At 54.5% G+C, this 17,381-nt stretch overlaps 3 protein-coding genes across 3 annotated transcripts; 1 reads left to right on the forward strand and 2 right to left on the reverse strand.

Annotated features, from left to right (window-relative positions):
• Positions 1 to 764: 764 nt before the first annotated feature.
• Positions 765 to 2,894, reverse strand: LOC34617952. Its single transcript, XM_026338317.1, has 5 exons — positions 2,671 to 2,894; positions 2,350 to 2,496; positions 1,462 to 1,582; positions 1,130 to 1,217; positions 765 to 1,027 (listed from the first exon to the last, which is right to left on the reverse strand). Exons 1-5 carry the CDS (start codon positions 2,892 to 2,894, stop codon positions 765 to 767), a joined length of 843 nt encoding a protein of 280 aa, XP_026194102.1.
• A 770-nt stretch (positions 2,895 to 3,664) lies between these two features.
• LOC113147515 (mucin-19-like) lies at positions 3,665 to 8,956 on the forward strand. Its single transcript, XM_026338327.1, has 9 exons — positions 3,665 to 3,970; positions 4,136 to 4,940; positions 5,064 to 5,083; positions 5,192 to 5,896; positions 5,999 to 6,443; positions 6,611 to 7,368; positions 7,462 to 7,795; positions 8,525 to 8,591; positions 8,791 to 8,956. The coding sequence occupies exons 1-9, from the start codon at positions 3,665 to 3,667 to the stop codon at positions 8,954 to 8,956; spliced, it is 3,606 nt and encodes a 1,201-aa protein (XP_026194112.1).
• Positions 8,957 to 9,266: 310 nt separating this feature from the next.
• On the reverse strand, positions 9,267 to 17,064 carry LOC34624335. The gene is made up of 8 exons (XM_026338336.1): positions 16,767 to 17,064; positions 16,046 to 16,682; positions 14,134 to 14,430; positions 12,592 to 12,851; positions 12,140 to 12,385; positions 10,438 to 10,523; positions 9,636 to 9,836; positions 9,267 to 9,386 (listed from the first exon to the last, which is right to left on the reverse strand). Exons 1-8 carry the CDS (start codon positions 17,062 to 17,064, stop codon positions 9,267 to 9,269), a joined length of 2,145 nt encoding a protein of 714 aa, XP_026194121.1.
• Between the last annotated feature and the right edge of the window lie 317 nt (positions 17,065 to 17,381).

Below are 17,381 nucleotides of genomic sequence, written 5' to 3' on the forward strand. Positions count from 1 at the left end.
CTGTAAGCGCCCCGGCTTCAAGCCTTACTGGTGCGGCAACTCACTACTCACCGCTTAAGCAAAGGCACACACTCATCCATCATGGTCGTGGCAAATGTGGCTTACCTCACTGTATCCAGCCATCAGATTGCAACCACTGGACGTTATAGGGTCTAACCGAAGTCTTGCCGCGCCTGTAGAGCTTCCAGGCTCTTCGCTACCACTATAAAGGCCCCAACAGCTTTTTGTGTAATCGCAGCGACGTTGCGGTACGCTCAAACTGAACGAGGAATTATCCTTGCCCCGTACCTAGGCAAGAGCTCTACACTTTGCATTTAGTCATGGCGAGCGAGCTTGAATAATCCTAGTCAAATTAGGGCTGAAATTTAATATGTTTGCTCTTCCTGCTTGCTCCTGAGAGTTCCTTGGAATTGAGTCTTATGGACCAAACGTTTCGTTGAGCTTTTTCGTGAGATCAAACGTGTGAAAGCGGTTTAGGGGCAGCTTTAAAGCTGCCTTGAGGGCCCCGTTTGCGCACAGCAGCCAAACCCAGCAACCTCAGGAATAGAAGGTAGCTTGAATCGCTGAAGTATACTTGGCGTGTATAATCCACACGCATTTTGGTTCAAAGCAGCCTCTTGATATGCTCGTTCCCCTCAGCTCCCTTTTACTCGCACTGCTTCTGTACTGCTGTGGGGCGTTGCACAATATCACGAGATCAAGGCTCCGATGGATAACCCCGCGCGGTTCCCGCGCTCAAATTAGGGTCCAACTGAAGTCCCTTTCTATGCAGACGCTTCATGCTGCATTGCAAAGGATCGTTCATAAACGTGCGCTGTACAAAGAGCTCCTTGTAGGGACATGTACGCAGAAAGATGCAGCATGAAAGACGAGGCTTCGCACAACAATTCAAAGAGTGAAAGTTGTTTGCGTGCACTTTTACAGCGGGGGCCGCTAATAGGAGCGCAATACATCAGATCAATGTTCATATTACGGAAAAAGGGCGCTCTGACTACAAAATGGCTGTTGTCACTGAGATGTAAATTCGCTAAAATAGAAAAAGTAAAAGGGAGGGGATCTTGAGAGAACCCAAGTGCTGAAAGTCTCTGCAGAAACAACGGAAAGCTGGAAGCACGCCACAGTGGCAGACCTTTGGCAGTGTTTGGATAACATGCTGTCAAACAGTCGTCTGCAGAGTCGCTCATACCCACACGTTCTACACGAGCAGTTCTGTGTCTCTGCAGGCAGAATAGGGAAGGAAATAAGTATGCGACTCCACGAAGATCTAGCGCGTGCGAGGTGGTAGCCGTGAAGATGCCCAAATGCATAGAATTAAAGGCCATAGGGCACATGGTCACCAGAAACGGCCCCGACGTGACGTCTATATTCGTTCTGATCCAGAGGGCAACGCCTCGATGCTGAAATCTTGTCTGTGGTCTGCAAAAGAGACCTAGACACACAGGAGAGCTGAGGCTAAAGTACAGACAGCAAGAAATCCTTAGTCGCGTCATAAGCGTCTTGCTCCTGCCCTACGGAGCTCACGGGTTCATAGGGAACCTCGTTCGCCTCAGAGCTACAATATTTCTCAGTTGCTTTACTTTTGCTGGGAAAACAAATCGAGGGAGAATCGCCGGACTGAACATCCGCCTACTCTCCCAAAGCGCCCTCTATAAGGCATGGTTGAACTCGGCTAGTGCCCTTTTTCTCGGCAGTGTTTCGTGGCATAGGAGACACGCGGTCCTCCCCAGTCGAAATCTCCGTGCGCTTTGGTCTTCCACCGTTTCTCTTGATTGACTACGGGGGGTGAGCAGGTGGTGTGCAGGGTTTACCCGTATTTTGGGAGCTCAGCCCGTTCCTGCGAGTGGCCACGGCTGGCAATAGTCTCTCTAGAGGTCCTACTAGTCGGAGATAGGAGGAAATATGTGCCTACAGCCCCTGCCACGCAGCAAATACTCCTATGAGCGACTGGCCCTCAGGGTGCGTATGCAATTGGAAGCCCGTGGCTCTCTCTTTTTCGAGTTGCAAAAAACCTATCCAGGTAGCAATCGAGAAGGCAGGAGCGCAACGGAAGGCAGAGGGCCCGTAGCAATAAACTATGTAGAGGAGAACGGCGACGTACCCAGCAAGAAGGATGCGGGTGTGCCTGTATAGGAAAAATGAGAAATCAGGGTACACGCAGCCATCAAGACAGTCGCTTCACAGCCGTATCTCGATTAATGGAATACTCGGCAGTACTCGCTGTTGCGGTGCTGTAAGCCAGAAAACCAAACCCTAATTCCTAGTGGGGGATGATTCACTATTTTCAAATGCGTCATTTCTCTAGTAGTTACTCGGAATTCACGAACCGCGACAAAAGATCATGATGAATACATCGGAGAAGCTTTGACTCGATCGAGTTGTATGTACACCGGAGGGTTCGTGGAGCACGTGACCAGAGCCACGATGGCCGCCTTCTTGGTGCTGTTGGCGATACGCTGCATAGATATCAGGGAAAAGGAAGGTCCCACATTGGTGCTGCTACATAGGCTACATGAGATAGTCTTTACATCGCTGTTTTTGTCTGGCTCTACGTCATGGCACCCAAGGGGGGAATTGCAAGGCGGCGAGAGCCGGCGTCTTTTGTTGCTGCTGCATAAGCTGCATTCAGAGCAGCTGACCCCCTTGCTCCTGCTGCGCATGGGATGCACAAACACTAGAAACGACGCATGAGCGTCTCGTGGATCGGCTGCGTATCCTAGAAAGTCTGCTCCAAAGGAGGCACCCTCCTTCATGAGGAAGCCTTTTCGCGTTAGATCCTCCAGCACCTTAGTTCTCGCCTGCTGTCGCCACGCAAGGCTCTTGCTGCTGATGCCACTACACCACGGGGATTCAGGCTCCAGCCGATGCTTTGGCGAAGACGCCGCTGACTCTTCCATGTGTCGTATGCGGGCTGCCTTGCCTACTGCGCATGGTGTGCCCCCTTCGCTTCACTTGCAGCAGCAGCAGCCGCAATAGCGGTTGCGCGGAGCCGAGAGCAGTAGGCAAGCCTCTATAATCAAGAAAGGGCTGTAAATCACAGGAGCAGCCGCTAAATATCCACACACACAGAGGGAGGCACTGCCTTGCTTGCGTGAAAGTTGTCGGTCCCTGCACCGGCAAAAGATGAAGCTTGCTTTCTCCTCCTTTTTCAAGTTTCTGGTCATGAAAAACTCGCAAATATGCCTGCCTTTTTAACAGCGGGGCTGCATGCGGTGTGGCTGCGACTCCTGCTGTCACAGCAGCTGCTCCTCGCCATAGACCCACTAGACGCGATGCCACAGCCTTATTCTAGGCCTCCTTACCCGTGAAAACAGCATAAGCTGTCTCCGAAGTCATTTAATTTGCTTCCCCTCATCGCTTTCCCCTCGCTTTTCATCCGGCAACACCGACGATCTCCTCCCTTGCCTGTCTTGTGACCTCCTCCTAGGCAGCAACACCAGGAGCAGCGGCAGCAGCGGCTCCCCACCCCTTCCCCATTTTTTTCTGCCCGTTTCTTCGCGTTTGAGGCGACTTTTTCCGCCTGCCTGCGGGCGTACACCCCTCAGCAGCCGCCCAGAATTCGCAGCAGCAAACGTGGCAGGGGCAGCGCCAGCACGACACGCAGCCTGCATGCAGAATAGCTGCTGCAGCGGCCGCACAGAAGCCAGCAGAAGCAGCGCCAACAACCATGTCAGCCTACGTGGAACGCAGGCACCCGCAAAAGCGGCTAACCCGGAGGCCCCACCCGTATGGGGGGCCCTCTGAGGGGCCCCAAGGGGCCCCTTCCCTTTTTACGCGGGTGGCTTCCCGCGTCTCCTCTTTCTTCATGAATGCCCTTAGAGGGAATTCGCGGGGGCCCCGCAATAGCAGCGAGCAGCACTTGCAGCAGCAGAGCGAGGCCATGAGCGAATGCAGCTCGTTTTTTAGCGAGACGCGCAGTGAAGCCTCAGGGGGCCCCCTTCACAGAGACTACCGGCATCAACAGTATCTGCAGGTTCCACGGGATCAGAAATACCAACACCGAACCCAAGGAGCTTGGAGCTTTGCTGGTGCTGGTGCTGCTCACGAGCAGCATCAGGAGCAGCAGCATCAGGAGCAGCATCATCAGCTTCAGCAGGAGCAGCAGCAGAGGGCCCCTGCAGCGCTATCCGCAGCAACAGCAGCAGGAGCAGCAGCAGCAGCAGGAAACTATTCGAACTCCTCCCTGCCGTACGTCGGCTTCGCCCAACAGCAGCAGCCACAGCTGAGAGGACCCCACAAGACAAATTTGGCGGGGACGGCTGTAGAGGCCCTTCCATGGGAACTGAGCGACACGGGGGCCCCTGCGGGGGCCCCTTCGGGGGGCCCCCCGGGGGCTTTGGGGCCCTGGCAGCGCATGCATCCACAGCTGGCCGCCCTTTCTCGACTCGACAGGCAACAGCAGCTGCGTCTCGAGCAGCAGCAGCACTTGCAGCAGCAGCAGCACTTGCAGCAACGGCAGCAAGTGCAGCCGAAGCAGCGATACCGACAAGTGCACGTGGCTTCTGCTGCAGCGGAGGCGAGAGACACGGCAGCAGCTATCCCCATGTTTCAGCAGCAGCAGGCTATTCTGGAAGAGCAGCAGCAGCAGCAGCAGCAACTGCTGCTGCAGCAGCAGCAGCAGGATATGCTGGAAGAGCAGCAGCAGCGACAGCAGCCCCGAGAAGACGTTTCTGCTACTGAGCTGCAGCAACTCTACCTTCGGTGTCACCCCCTGCGCTGGCATGTGCGGCTTATGGAATTGTTTCAGCTGGATGCTGAGGCTGCATTGCAGCAGCAACAGCTACAGCTGCAACAGCAGAAACAGCAGCGTCTGCTCGAGAAGCTGCAGCGCCGCATGGAGGCCGGTGCTTCGGCGGAATCCTCAGGTGTCTCGCCAGCAGCAGCAGCAGCAAAAGCAGTGCTCGCAGAAGCCTCTGCTGCACTTCAGCCCGCAGCCAAGGCAGCAAGGGCCCTCGAGACAGGAGCAAGCAGCCTCTTCAAACCAGCCTCCCCTTCAACGGATCCTTTGCCTGCGCGCATGTCTGTGCAAAAAGGTCCCCCTTTTGCACCAGCAGGCGATTCTCGACCAGCTGCTGCTGCTGCTGCTGCTGAAGTGCAGCTCACAGCAGCCACTGCTCCAACGCAAGACAACGGCAGCACCAAGCCAGCTTCTTCTTCTTCGCCTTTCACTGCAGGATGCTCCAGCCTTCCGCAGTCTGCTGGTGTCTCCACGAGGTCGGCAGTAGCGACGAAAGACGCGCGTGCCTCCGCAGCGGGAGGGGCTGTAGAGACAGGAGACTCCGCAGCAGCATCAGCTGCGGCGGAGTGCCTCAAGGAAACAGGAGGCGGCCTCGCAGGAGGCTCTTCTTCTGCAGGCTCCATGTTTGGTCGGCAGCAGCAGCGAGATGCGACGCCAGAAGAGCAGACGAAGTCGCGTGCGAGCTGCATTTCTGGCTCCCTCTTCGGTGCGGGGACTGAGCAGCCTGCTGCTGCCGCAGGAGGGCATGCAGGAGCGACGAACGGCTTCTCCGTGTTCGGGCTTAGCAGGGGGGAGACGCACAGTGCAACAGGAACCTCTGTCACCGGCGGACGAACTGCTGCTGCTGGCAGCGCTGCGGCTGAGCAGCCTCTTCTCTCAGGCACAGGCACAGCTGCAAAGCCTCCAGGAGACCAAACACAAGCGCAAGCAAAGGTTTCTGAGGAGGCTTCTTCGTCTCCCCCGCAGAAGGGCCTTGTCTCCGAGGCGGAGACTGTCAGCCGCACTGCGGTGAGTGGAGTCTCCTCCCCAGACAAGGACGAGACTACGGGGAAGCCGTCTCGCAGTCTGTTCGGTGCTGCTGGGCTGAAAAGCTCCGCAAAGGCGTCCTTTGGGAGTCTCCTGGGAGGCGTGGCTCCAGGTGCCACACACAGCCTCGTAGGGGTGACAGGGAGCCTCGTGACACAGGAGAGCAGCGCCAAGGGGAAGAAAGGGGCGAAGGATGCAGCTTCAGTCGCTGCTCCTGCTGCTAGTGAGGCGGCAGAGGCCACAAAGCTCGCAGCCAGTAGCACGAGCAGCAGCAGCAGCAGCACGAGCAGCAGCAGTAGCAGCAGCAGCAGCAGCAGTAGCAGCAGCAGCACGAGCAGCAGTAGCAGCACGAGCAGTAGCAGCAGTAGCAGCAGCAAAGAAGGTAGCAAGCCAGCTGCAGTGCCCTGGTGGCTAGCCAACGTGGGCAAGCCGTGCGAAGTCGTTATTGAGGCTGATGGCTTTGCGGAGAATGCAAATGACGAGGGATCTGCGGAGCACGCTGCAGAGGCGTCTGCAGACTCTGCTGTTGCGACTCCTGCTGGCGTCGTTGCTGCAGATGCAGCTGCGCGAGACGGAGGAGGCACAGCAGCGCAGTCCGCAGCAGGGGGGGGAGGAAGCGGCCTTTTTGGCAGCCTGCCAATTCCGAAGGCTGCGCCAGCTGCTCCCTCGCTGTTCACCTTTGGTGCAGGTGCAAGCAGCAGCGGGAACGGGGGGGGGGGGCCCCCTCGCTCTTCACTTTTGGCGGCAGTGGAGGCGAAGACACCCTCCCGAGCGGCACTCAGAAAACGCCTCTTTTTGACCAGTCCCCTGGTGTCAGTGCTCCTGCTTCTCGATCACCCCTCTTTGGAGGCAGCTCCAGCAGCAACATCAGCAAAAACAGCAGCAGTGGCATGTCGCTCTTCGGCATTAACAAGGAGGGGGGGGGCCCCTTCAGCGCTGGCGGCAGTTTGTTTGGCACGGCGACAGCAGCAGCGGCCCCTCCTGCCCTTTTGGGATCTTCCCCCAGCAGCAACGATTCTGCAAATCAAGTATTCGTCTTCGGTGCCAGCAGCAGCAGTGCAAACAAGAGCAGCGATCCTGCAGCGGCAGCATCGGAAGCGCAGAAGCCCTTCGTTTTCGGCAGCAGCAGCACCAGCAGCAGCAGCAGCAGCAGCAGCAGCACTACTCCTGCGGCGGGGGCAGCAGCCGATAAGCCTTCCCTCTTTGGCAGCTCCTCAGCATCTACAAATAAGCTGTTTACATTTGGTGGCAATGCAGCTGGAGCAGGTGCAGCAGCAGCAGCAGATAAGCCTTCCCTCTTTGGTGGCAGTGCAGCAGGAGCAGGTGCAACAGCAGATAAGCCTTCCCTCTTTGGTGGCAGTGCAGCAGGTGCAGCAGCAGCAGCAGATAAGCCTTCCCTCTTTGGTGGCAGTGCAGCAGGTGCAGCAGCAGCAGATAAGCCTTCCCTCTTTGGTGGCAGTGCAGTAGGTGCAACAGCAGCAGCCGATAAGCCTTTTCTCTTTGGTGGCAGTGCAGCTGGAGCAGGTGCAGCAGCAGCAGCAGATAAGCCTTTTCTCTTTGGTGGCAGTGCAGCTGGAGCAGGTGCAGCAGCAGATAAGCCTTCCCTCTTTGGTGGCAGTGCAGCAGGAGCAGGTGCAACAGCAGATAAGCCTTCCCTCTTTGGTGGCAGTGCAGCTGGAGCAGGTGCAGCAGCAGATAAGCCTTTTCTCTTTGGTGGCAGTGCAGCTGGAGCAGGTGCAACAGCCGATAAGCCTTCCCTCTTCGGTGGCAGTGCAGTAGGTGCAACAGCAGCAGCCGATAAGCCTTCCCTCTTTGGTGGCAGTGGCAGCAAGGGCACCCCATCTTTCAATTTGTTTGGTGCTCCCTTCTCCGCTTCAAAGCCTTCGGGAGGTTCTCTGAACTTTGGACTTTTGAAGGATAGCGAAGGGGGCAGTCAGAGAGGGAATTTATTCGTGGAGGGCGGCGGTAGTGGTAAGCGGGGTAGAACCGAGTCGGAGGGGCCCCCCTCGAAAGGTTTATTTAGGACGCGCGAGGGTGGTGGTGGTTCGGGGGGCCTCTTTGGGGGCCCCTCTGCGCCTTCCGTCTTTGGGGGCCCTTTGACACCTGCGACTCGTGAGAACACGGGTTCTTCTTCGGAGGCTTCAGGTTCGCAGAGCAGGGTGTTTCAAGACGGGAGCAGTGCTTTGACGCTAGCTGCTGGATCCTCGAAAACGGCTGGGGGGGCAGGGGGCCTCTTTGGAGGAGCAGCGCCTTCACAAGGGGCCTCCTCCCAGATTGGCGTTCCTGGATTTGCGCCTGGGGCTTCTAAACAGTTTCTTTTGGGCGGAGGAGGAGGCTCGGGCGGCGGGGGCCCCTTTGCATGATAGAGGCGGAGGGAGGCCTTCTATATCTGATATATATCTATATATATACATATATATATGTATATATATATATACATATATGTATATATATATATATACATATATGTATATATGCCCCTTGGTTTTATCCTTGGCGTCTCCCCAAGAGACAAGGTGCACCTAAGCCAGCTCCTGCGCTGCTTCTCGAGTCGTGGCTCCTGCTCCTCTGTGACTAGAAGGCGTGCTGGCCTTTATTCGCAGACGAGGCTTGCAGGCAGGGGATGCGCAAAGCTCAAGCGGCAGCGGAGGGCGACGCACCGTTGCCACGCCACAGTGGTGATAAGATGTGTACGCATGCATGCGTCGCGCATGCATGCGCGAGGCGGGGTTAACGGCTAGGGGTTTCTCTTGTGTTCCCTAGCTCCGCATAATGCCGCGTCTAGAATACCACTCAAACGACAGTGCGACTGCGCCTATGCGACTCAGAGGTTTGCTAGCTTCTGTCTGTCTGCCGTCCTCAGGACGTGACGGGAGTAATGGGGGGGGGGGGAAGGGAGGCTGGCGGATGGGCTTTTCCTCCCTGTGGAACCGCTGGAAACAAAACAAGCACTGTAGACACTCAGCTAGCCATAGCTCTCTCTGGTAGACAGAAAACATGTGAATGCCGGAACGTCCGTGTCGGAGTAGGGCACCTGCGGGGCTGCCTAGCGAGGTGGCTAGCTACAAGTTAGACGAAGGGCGAAAAGGGGTAACTGGCCAGCCAGGAGCGACGCACGCAGCGGCAGCCTTACAGGGCGTCGCCGCAGACAGCTGGTGTGCTATACCTATTGACTGCTGTCCCTTTCAAGTCTAGAATAGAGGCTTTTAGCGGCTAGACTAGGTCGATCGGCTCGCGAGCCGCTCCAGTAGTTAATGTGGGGAGTGCGGATGGGCTTGCTAGCTACCTCTTGATGCGATTCCCGGCGTTTCTCCCTAGCCAGCAGCTAGCTGCCCACGTGGAGCCCACTAGCTGTAGAACCAGCGGAGTGGCTAGCTAGCGAGTGCCCAGCAGCGGAGTGCGTTCAGCCTAGCTGCTGCTCAGCTGGGAGGCAACCCTATTACTTGCCACCCGGCTCGCTGTGTGTAGGTGCCCCTCGAGCGAGCGAGGCAGCTGTCTGCTCGTTCTACGCAATGAGCATATCGTCATCCTCATCGGAGGGGATGATGCCAACTTCCACGTGAGGACGTCGAGCTACAGACAGCCACTGCGCTCGGGCAGATGGTCGCAGCTGATTGCGGGCACCCTGAGGGAGGCAGAGAGGGAGGTGGCGAGAAGCATCATGCGAAAAACAGCAGCAGCAGCAGCAGCAGGGGGGATGCAGGAGGTGGACAGCGCGCATGTTGCGGCAGAGGATTGGGCGAGAGCGAGTCACACAACTGCTCCAAGGGCCCGCAGCATCACGCAGGCATGCAGAAAAGCAGGAGCAGCACGAAGCAGAAGAATCGACACGCATGCATACGCATTTTATTCGATAAAAAATGCCCGCGCTCACCTGCACAGCCCTAGTGCATCCCTCCGAGAAGCCCAGTAGGGGTCTGAGGATGAGGGCAGGGAGGACACGTCCAGCTACCTGCAACATCTCTACGCCCATGGTGTTTGGACTGTACAGACGATGCAACACATCGCGCGCAGAAGTGAATCCACGGGAGACACAGCGGCAAGCATCGCCAATGCCTGCCATCACCCCCTCCGGCTGCAACACGCAGGAGAGAGCAGCAAACGCAAAAGTGTTGCAGTAGGGAGGAAGCATGCAGCACGCAGCAGCGGGGAGAAAGCAACGTGGGGGTAGCGAAGCATGCATGGAGGAAGCAGCATGGATGCAGCAAAAAGTACAAGCAGGGCACCACGCAGCAGCATGGATGCATGCATGGAGGAAGAAGCACAGATGCAGCAAAAAGTACAAGCAGAGCACCACGCAGCAGCATGGAGGAAGCAGCATGGATGCATGCATGGAGGAAGCAGCATGGATGCAGCAAAAAGTACAAGCAGAGCACCACGCAGCAGCATGGAGGAAGCAGCATGGATGCATGCATGGAGGAAGCAGCATGGATGCAGCAAAAAGTACAAGCAGGGCACCACGCAGCAGCGTGCAGACAGCGTGTAAACAAGCGGTAAAGGGGAGACAGAGGATGGCGCTGCGCGTATGAGAATATATATACATATATGTATATATGCGGCAGGCGTGTGTGGAGAATTTCAAGGCTCAGGGGAATCTGGCCAGCTCTTAGAGAGCTGCATGCGGATGCATAAGCTTCCAGGCATAGTTTATAGTTTATAAAATGCCCTAGACAAACCTCGTACAAGCCTTCTGCACCTAGATGTACTACTGCCCATTCGCTACTGGCTTCCACCAAGGTACTTTCCGCTAGGCTGCTGTCAACTCCTAACAACTCGTCATCAATCTCTGCAATAAACACGCCGAGACATGTTTGCAGAAGCATCATTCCAGCAAGCAATCGCGCTGATTTGTGCAGCAGGCATTCCCCAGCAATCCTCGTAGAACTGGCAGGAGCGTGGCAAGCGCGCATGCATAACAGCAAGGAGCAGTAAGAGGCAACAGGAGCCTCCTCGGGGGAGCCGCCGTGTGGAGGGGATTTGGAAGGTTTCACAATGCAGCTTCTGTCTCTTGTTGCCGCTTGCTGCATGCTAATCCCTCTTGCTGCATGCTAATCCCTCTTGCTGCATGCTAATCCCTCTTGCTGCCCTTTGCTGCCTATTAATCTCCCCTCTTGCTGCCTCGTGCTGCCTATTAATCTTCCCTCTTGCTGCCTCGTGCTGCCTATTAATCTCCCCTCTTGCTGCCTCGTGCTGCCTATTAATCTTCCCTCTTGCTGCCTCGTGCTGCCTATTAATCTTCCCTCTTGCTGCCCTTTGCTGCTTATTAATCTCCCCTCTTGCTGCCTCGTGCTGCCTATTAATCTTCCCTCTTGCTGCCTCGTGCTGCCTATTAATCTTCCCTCTTGCTGCCTCGTGCTGCCCTTTGCTGCTTATTAATCTCCCCTCTTGCTGCCTCGTGCTGCCTCTTGCTGCATGTTAATCCCTCTTGCTGCCCTTTGCTGCCTATTAATCTCCCCTTTTGCTGCCTCTTGCTGCATGTTAATCCCTCTTGCTGCCCTTTGCTGCCTATTAATCTCCCCTTTTGCTGCCCTTTGCTGCCTATTAATCTCCCCTTTTGCTGCCTCTTGCTACATGTTAATCCCTCTTGCTGCCTCTTACAGCCTGTTAATCCCTCTTGCTGCCTATAAAATCCCCCTCTTGCTGCTTGTTAATCCCTGTGAATCCCCCCTCTTGCTGCCTATTAATCTCCCCTCTTGCTGCCTCTTACTGCCTGTTAATCCCTCTTGCTGCCCTTTGCTGCCTATTACTCTCCCTTCTTGCTGCCCTTTGCTGCCTATTAATCTCCCCTTTTGCTGCCCTTTGCTGCCTATTAATCTCCCCTCTTGCTGCCTCTGACTGCCTATTAATCTCCCCTTTTGCTGCCTCTTGCTGCATGCTAACCCCTCTTGCTGCCTCTTACTGCCTGTTAACCCCTCTTGCTGCCTATAAAATCCCCCTCTTGCTGCCTATAAAATCCCCCTCTTGCTGCTTGTTAATCCCAGTGAATCCCCCCTCTTGCTGCCTATTAATCTCCCCTTTTGCTGCCTCTTGCTGCATGCTAATCCCTCTTGCTGCCCTTTGCTGCCTATTAATCTCCCCTTTTGCTGCCTCTTGCTGCATGTTAACCCCTCTTGCTGCCTCTGACTGCCTGTTAACCCCTCTTGCTGCCTATAAAATCCCCCTCTTGCTGCCTATTAATCTTCCCTCTTGCTGCCTCTTACTGCCTGTTAATCCCCCCTCTTGCTGCCTATAAAATCCCCCTCTTGCTGCTTGTTAATCCTAGTGAATCCCCCCTCTTGCTGCTTGTTAATTTCTCTAGCAGATGTGGTGTAGGGACGCAGAGAACGTTGTTCATGAGAGATTGCGCTGCTGCACAAAAGTGGCATTTTCTCCTCTTACCGGAAGTCTGAGACGCTGTAAGGCCTAATCTGTGCCGTCGCGTCGTCTGTATACTGCCTGCTAAGCGCCTTGTGCTGCTGCTGCTGCTGTTTGCGAAGGGATCTCGACACAACAGCAGCACGTCGCTTCCCCTGCTGCTTCGCGAACGGAAGGTAGCAGAAGGGTAAGGCGGACAGCTGCCTGGTGTATACGCGCGATCGAGCAGATACAGCAGCGAATGCATGCCCCGCAAGGCTTTTTCCGAGAGGCATCTGCAGCAATACAACACCCATGGCAGCAACAGCAGCAACAGCAGTCACCGCAGCACGTGCAGGAGCAAAGACGGGTGACAGGTATGCCGCCAACCCCACTTCAGAAACACACGCACACCAGCGCTCAAGCATCACCACTATCATCACCAGTATCACTATTATCACCACTATCATCAGTATCACCACTATCATCAGTATCACCACTATCATCAGTATCACTACAATTACCGCCACTATTATCACCAGTATCACCACTATCATCACCACAATTACCACCACTATTACCACAATTACCACCACTATTACCACTATTACCACCACTATTACCATTACCATCATTTTTCATCATGCATGCACATGTCGCAACACCCCCAGCAGCCCCCACAGCCAGAGGAGGGGATACTTTCAAACAGCAACAGAAGCACAAGCGACGGAAATCAGCAGCATCACGCAGTGGGAGCCTTGCATGGCGAAAATTACATCGCCAGCACAATGTTACAGCACATAGGAGCAGCAAATGACAGCAAACCACAGCAGCAAATGACAAAACACAACAACAGCAAATGACAACATATAACAGCAGCACATAACAGCGGGAAATGACATCAAATAAAAGCAGCAAAACACAGCAGATCACAGCAGCAAATAACACCAAATAACAGCAAATAACTGCAGGAAATAACACCAGCAAATAACAGCAGCAAATAACATCAAATTAAAGCAAATCACAGCATCAAATAACAGCAAAGAGCAGGAAATGGCAGCACATAACAGCAGCAAATAACAGCAGCAAATGACAGCAAATAACAGGAAATAACATCAAATAACAGCAGCAAATAGCAGCAAATAACATCAAATAACAGCAAATAACAACAATTAACTGCAAATAACTGCAGCAAATAACATCAACTAGCATCAAATAACAGCAAAAAACAGCAAAGAACAGCAGCAAATCAAAGCAGCAAATCAAGGCAGCAAATCACAGCACCAAATAACACCAGAAAACAACAGCAAATTACATCAAATAACAGCAAAGAACTGCAGGAAATAACACCAGCAAATAACAGCAGCAAATAACATCAAATAACAGCGAATAACAGCAAATAACAGCGGCAAATAAGAGCAGCAAATAACAGCAAATAACAGCAGCAAATAACAGCATCAAATAACAGCAAAAACCAGCAAATCAAGGCAGCAAATAACAGCAGCAAATAACATCAAATAACATCGAATCACAGCATCAAATAACAGCAAATAACATCAAATAACAGCAGCAAGTAAGAGCAGCAAATAACAGCAAATAAGAGCAAGCAACAGCAAATCAAAGCAGGAAATCACAGTAAAAGAAAACAGCAACAAATAACACCAAATAACATCAAATAACAGCGAATAACAGCAGCAAATAACAGCAACAAATAACACCAAATAACATCAATTAACAGCAGCAAATGACATAAAGTAACATCAAATAACAGCAGCATATGACATCAAATGACATCAAATAACTGCAGCAAATAACTGCAGCAAATAACAGCAGCAAATAACAGCAGCAAACAACACCAAATAACATCGAATAACGGAATCAAATAACAGCAAAGAACCGCAGCAAAGAACCGCAGCAAGTAAGCGCAGCAAATGAGAACATCGAATCACATCGAATGACAGCAGCCACTGACAGCAGCCACTAACAGCAGCAGCAGACGAGTCTGGAAGGCGCAAGGCTGGCTGCAGTAACAACAGAGCCATCGAGTAACCCACAAGCTCTTGAAGCCAGCAGCAGCTGCAGCCGCAGCAACGTTCTTTGCAAGCAGCAGCGCAAGCCCTCGCGCATCCGGAGAAGTCATCATCAGCTGCTGCAGCGCAGCAGACACTACCCTCTGACTGCGAATTTCGACTCCAGCAGCATTCGCAAGAGACTTTCGACTGCAGCCTCCCTTATGACGACGAAACGTTCTCAGCAGCCATGCGCGAAGAGTCCTCCCCCCCCTAAGAATGCCGTTGACAGGTGCCACGCTGTTTATACACCGGATCATCACGGCTCTGCAGCACACCCCACACACATACACCACAGAAAATTTTGTGCAGAAACACATGTAGCCTCTCGAGACACAGTCGCTCCTTCTCTCTTGCCACTGTCTCTCTCTTGCGTCTCTCTTTTCTCTCTCCCTTTATCTTTCTATTGCCTCCCCTCCCTCTCTCTCTTGCCTCTCTCTTTTCTCTCTCCCTTTATCTTTCTATTGCCTCCCCTCCCTCTCTCTCTTTTGCCTCTCTCTCTCTTTTGCCTCTCTCTCTCTCCCTCTCTCTCTTGCCTCTCTCTCCTCCCTCTATTTCTATTGCCTCTGCCTCTCCCTCTCTGTTGCCTCTCCTCCCTCTCTCTCTCTTGCCTCTCCCCCTGTCCCCCTCACCCTCTCCCGCTCCCCCTCTCTCTCTCTTGCCTCTCCCTCTCCCCCCTCCCCCCATGCAAGCGCCGAAGCGTGTATCTACCCCCCCTTCAGACGGCTCATACACGAGGCTTTCACTCGCTCTACCCGCCTCGCTTGCAGTGGTTCAGGGAAGCACTGCAAGGCAGGCTGCGGTCCGTCCTATCGTGCAGCCCTCCTACCGGCTTGCGCAAGACACCCATTGAGCTGTGAGCTTCTCCAGAAGGAGATGCAGCGAAGATACGTCACACAGCACTAAGGCAGGAAATGCCACCTCGATGCCTTCAAACCTGAAATGCGCAAGGGCAGAAAACAGGTATAAAATGCCGTTTCACAGCCCCCAAGGCAAAACAATTATAGGCCCTCCAAAGCAAGGAAACCAGAGGCAGAGCGGAGCAGAAGAGGAAATGCAGGCACAGTATGGAGAGAGAGAGAAACGTGGCAAAGGCAACGCGCGCACAGCAGCATCACGCTACAAATAAAACAAGTCGACTAGGATATAAATATAGATACATAGATGTAGATAGATATATATGTACATATATAGATATGTAGATATATATAGGTGTAGATAGATATATATAGACGTAGATATGTCTATATAGATATACATACATATATAAAACAAATCGACAAGCACATATATATATATATATATATAGACTCAACAAGGAGGTCGCGAGCTGTATGGAGAGTGAATGGTGAAGAGCCAGATACGTGGTAAGGTTGATTGCATGCAAGGTGTTTTTTCGTACTTGCAGCAGGAGGCGAAGAGATTCAGCAGTTCTTTGATTTCCCCCCTCCAGACTCCGTTTGGGTTGGGTTGTCGTGCAGCGAAGTCTACCTTGATGAGAAGCGCAGAGACTTTGAAGGAGCGGATGAAGAACTCGCTGGGGACGGTCGACGCTCGAGGGGGCCCTGTGGGGGCCCCCCCCCCGCCTACCTCGCCACCGACTGCTGCTGCTGCTGCTGCTGCTGCGCAAGGGGGGCCCCTAGGAGTGCCCAACAAGGCGAACGCAGGAGCACGAAGACTGCTGCCGCGTCTGTCTTCGCTGCAGCGGCAGCTCCCGCTGCTGCTGCTGCAGTTGCTAGAAACAGTGTTGCGGCGACAATTCCAGTGTCTGAGCGTTGAGCGAGAGGACCTTCTTCTGACAGCCTCGGGAACCTCGAAGGGGTTGACAGCCGCCGTTGGAGGATTCCACCCCAAGTTTTTTTTGGAGTCTTGCCTCCGCTGCCGCTTCCGCAGCCGCTGCTGCTGCTGTCGCTGCAGGAGCAGCAGCAGCTGCTGCTGTCGCTGCCTGCCGCAGCGTCTTTCCGCCCGCGTGTGGGAGTGGGAAGGAGCCGCGGCGAGAGATTCTCTGCTGCATCCCAGCGGACTGCAGCTTCCGGGGCCCCTCCGACTGCGAGAAGATTGTCGCCAGCCATGATGCTTGCAGCTGGAAGAAGATTCGCCTTCAGGCGTGTGAACAGGGGTGGGAAGTTCGAAGACTCCTGCGACAAGAAGCTGCTGAGAGAAACTCTCCAGTGCGTCGACGGTGCACTGGTGCAGAGACACTGCGAAAGGCAGCATCTTGACGTCCACTTCGTATTCAAACTGCTGCTGCTCCTGCTGCTCCTGCTGCTCCTGCTGCTCCTGCTGCTCTTGCTCGAGACGCGGCAACAGCAGCCGCTGACGGGGAAGGCAGCTTTCCGATACAATCGCACGGAGCATGGGGAGAGTAAAAGGCAAAGGTCTTGCTTTCTCATCCTCGTAATGCCGCAGCAAATAGCCAAAAGCAGAACCCTCCACCAAATCCTCTACTCTCAGCTCCCGCACTGACACACCCATCAAACGAGTTATGGCAGTTTGCGGCCTTTTGCTGTTGCTGCTGTCTTTGTTGCTGTTGTTGTCTTTGTTGCTGTTGTTGTCTTTGTTGCTGTTGTCTTTGCTGCTGTTGTTGCTGTTGCTGCAGTTGCTGCTCTTGCTGCTGCTGTCTTTGCTGCAGTTGCTGCAGGCAAGCAGCAAGCTGGTGCCGCTGAGCGAGAGCCTCAGCACGTCGGCGCGCACGCCAAGTTGGGAGGCCCCTCCGTCACGAAAATGAGGCCCCTTCGAAAGCGTCAGTTGTGCATCCGCTACTTCGATTTCGAGCAAAGTACTCCATGCGCTTTTCCGTCCCTCGTCAGCCTTCTCCAAGTCTCCCTGCTGTGCCTTCTGCCTCAGCAGGGGCCCCCAAATCCCCTTCTCAATGTCGAGAGGCGACTCCCCTGTCTGCATGCAGCCGCTCGCGTCGGGGAGCAGCAGCCGTCCGAAGGGGCCTCCTGGGGGGCCCCCCCGCAGCCGCTCGCCGGATCCTTCGGCAGTCACGCGCCTCGGGGGCCCCCCCCCCCCGAAGTGATCTTCTATGGTGACAGCTGCCAAATTGGAAGGCATGTCTGCACTCCGAGGCAGCCTAGAGACTCGGCAGCTCGCGGCAGCAGAAGGTTCTGGAGGGAAAAATGCCGCAGGTGGGGGCCCCTCGCCCTCCCCTGCTGCCTCAACGGGGGGAGGGGGGGGGGCCCCCTCTGCGCGATAGAGGGCAGCCACCGTGGATC

The sequence above is a fragment of the Cyclospora cayetanensis genome, unplaced genomic scaffold (genome assembly GCF_002999335.1).
Source record: "Cyclospora cayetanensis isolate NF1_C8 unplaced genomic scaffold, CcayRef3 CcayRef3_contig_102, whole genome shotgun sequence".
NCBI lineage: Eukaryota > Apicomplexa > Conoidasida > Eucoccidiorida > Eimeriidae > Cyclospora > Cyclospora cayetanensis.

Bases quoted from the DNA above. Each gene is read 5' to 3' on its own strand.
- LOC34617952 (XM_026338317.1), bottom strand. From the start codon at position 2,894: ATGGAAGAGTCAGCGGCGTCTTCGCCAAAGCATCGGCTGGAGCCTGAA. The intron at 1,583-2,349 runs GTATTCATCATG...TTGTTTTCCCAG, and splicing joins CGAGTCAAAGCTTCTCCGAT to CAAAAGTAAAGCAACTGAGA. The intron at 1,218-1,461 runs GTACTTTAGCCT...TTCTGCCTGCAG, and splicing joins CTAAGGATTTCTTGCTGTCT to AGACACAGAACTGCTCGTGT.
- LOC113147515 (XM_026338327.1), top strand. From the start codon at position 3,665: ATGTCAGCCTACGTGGAACGCAGGCACCCGCAAAAGCGGCTAACCCGG. The intron at 4,941-5,063 runs CAAGGGCCCTCG...GCGATTCTCGAC, and splicing joins TCAGCCCGCAGCCAAGGCAG to CAGCTGCTGCTGCTGCTGCT. The intron at 7,369-7,461 runs TTTGGTGGCAGT...GCAGCAGATAAG, and splicing joins CAGCAGATAAGCCTTCCCTC to CCTTTTCTCTTTGGTGGCAG.
- LOC34624335 (XM_026338336.1), bottom strand. From the start codon at position 17,064: ATGCAGACAGGGGAGTCGCCTCTCGACATTGAGAAGGGGATTTGGGGG. The intron at 14,431-16,045 runs GCAGCGGAGGCA...GGTGTGCTGCAG, and splicing joins CAGCAGCGGCTGCGGAAGCG to AGCCGTGATGATCCGGTGTA. The intron at 12,386-12,591 runs GTGATACTGATG...GCTGCAGATGCC, and splicing joins TAGTGATACTGATGATAGTG to TCTCGGAAAAAGCCTTGCGG.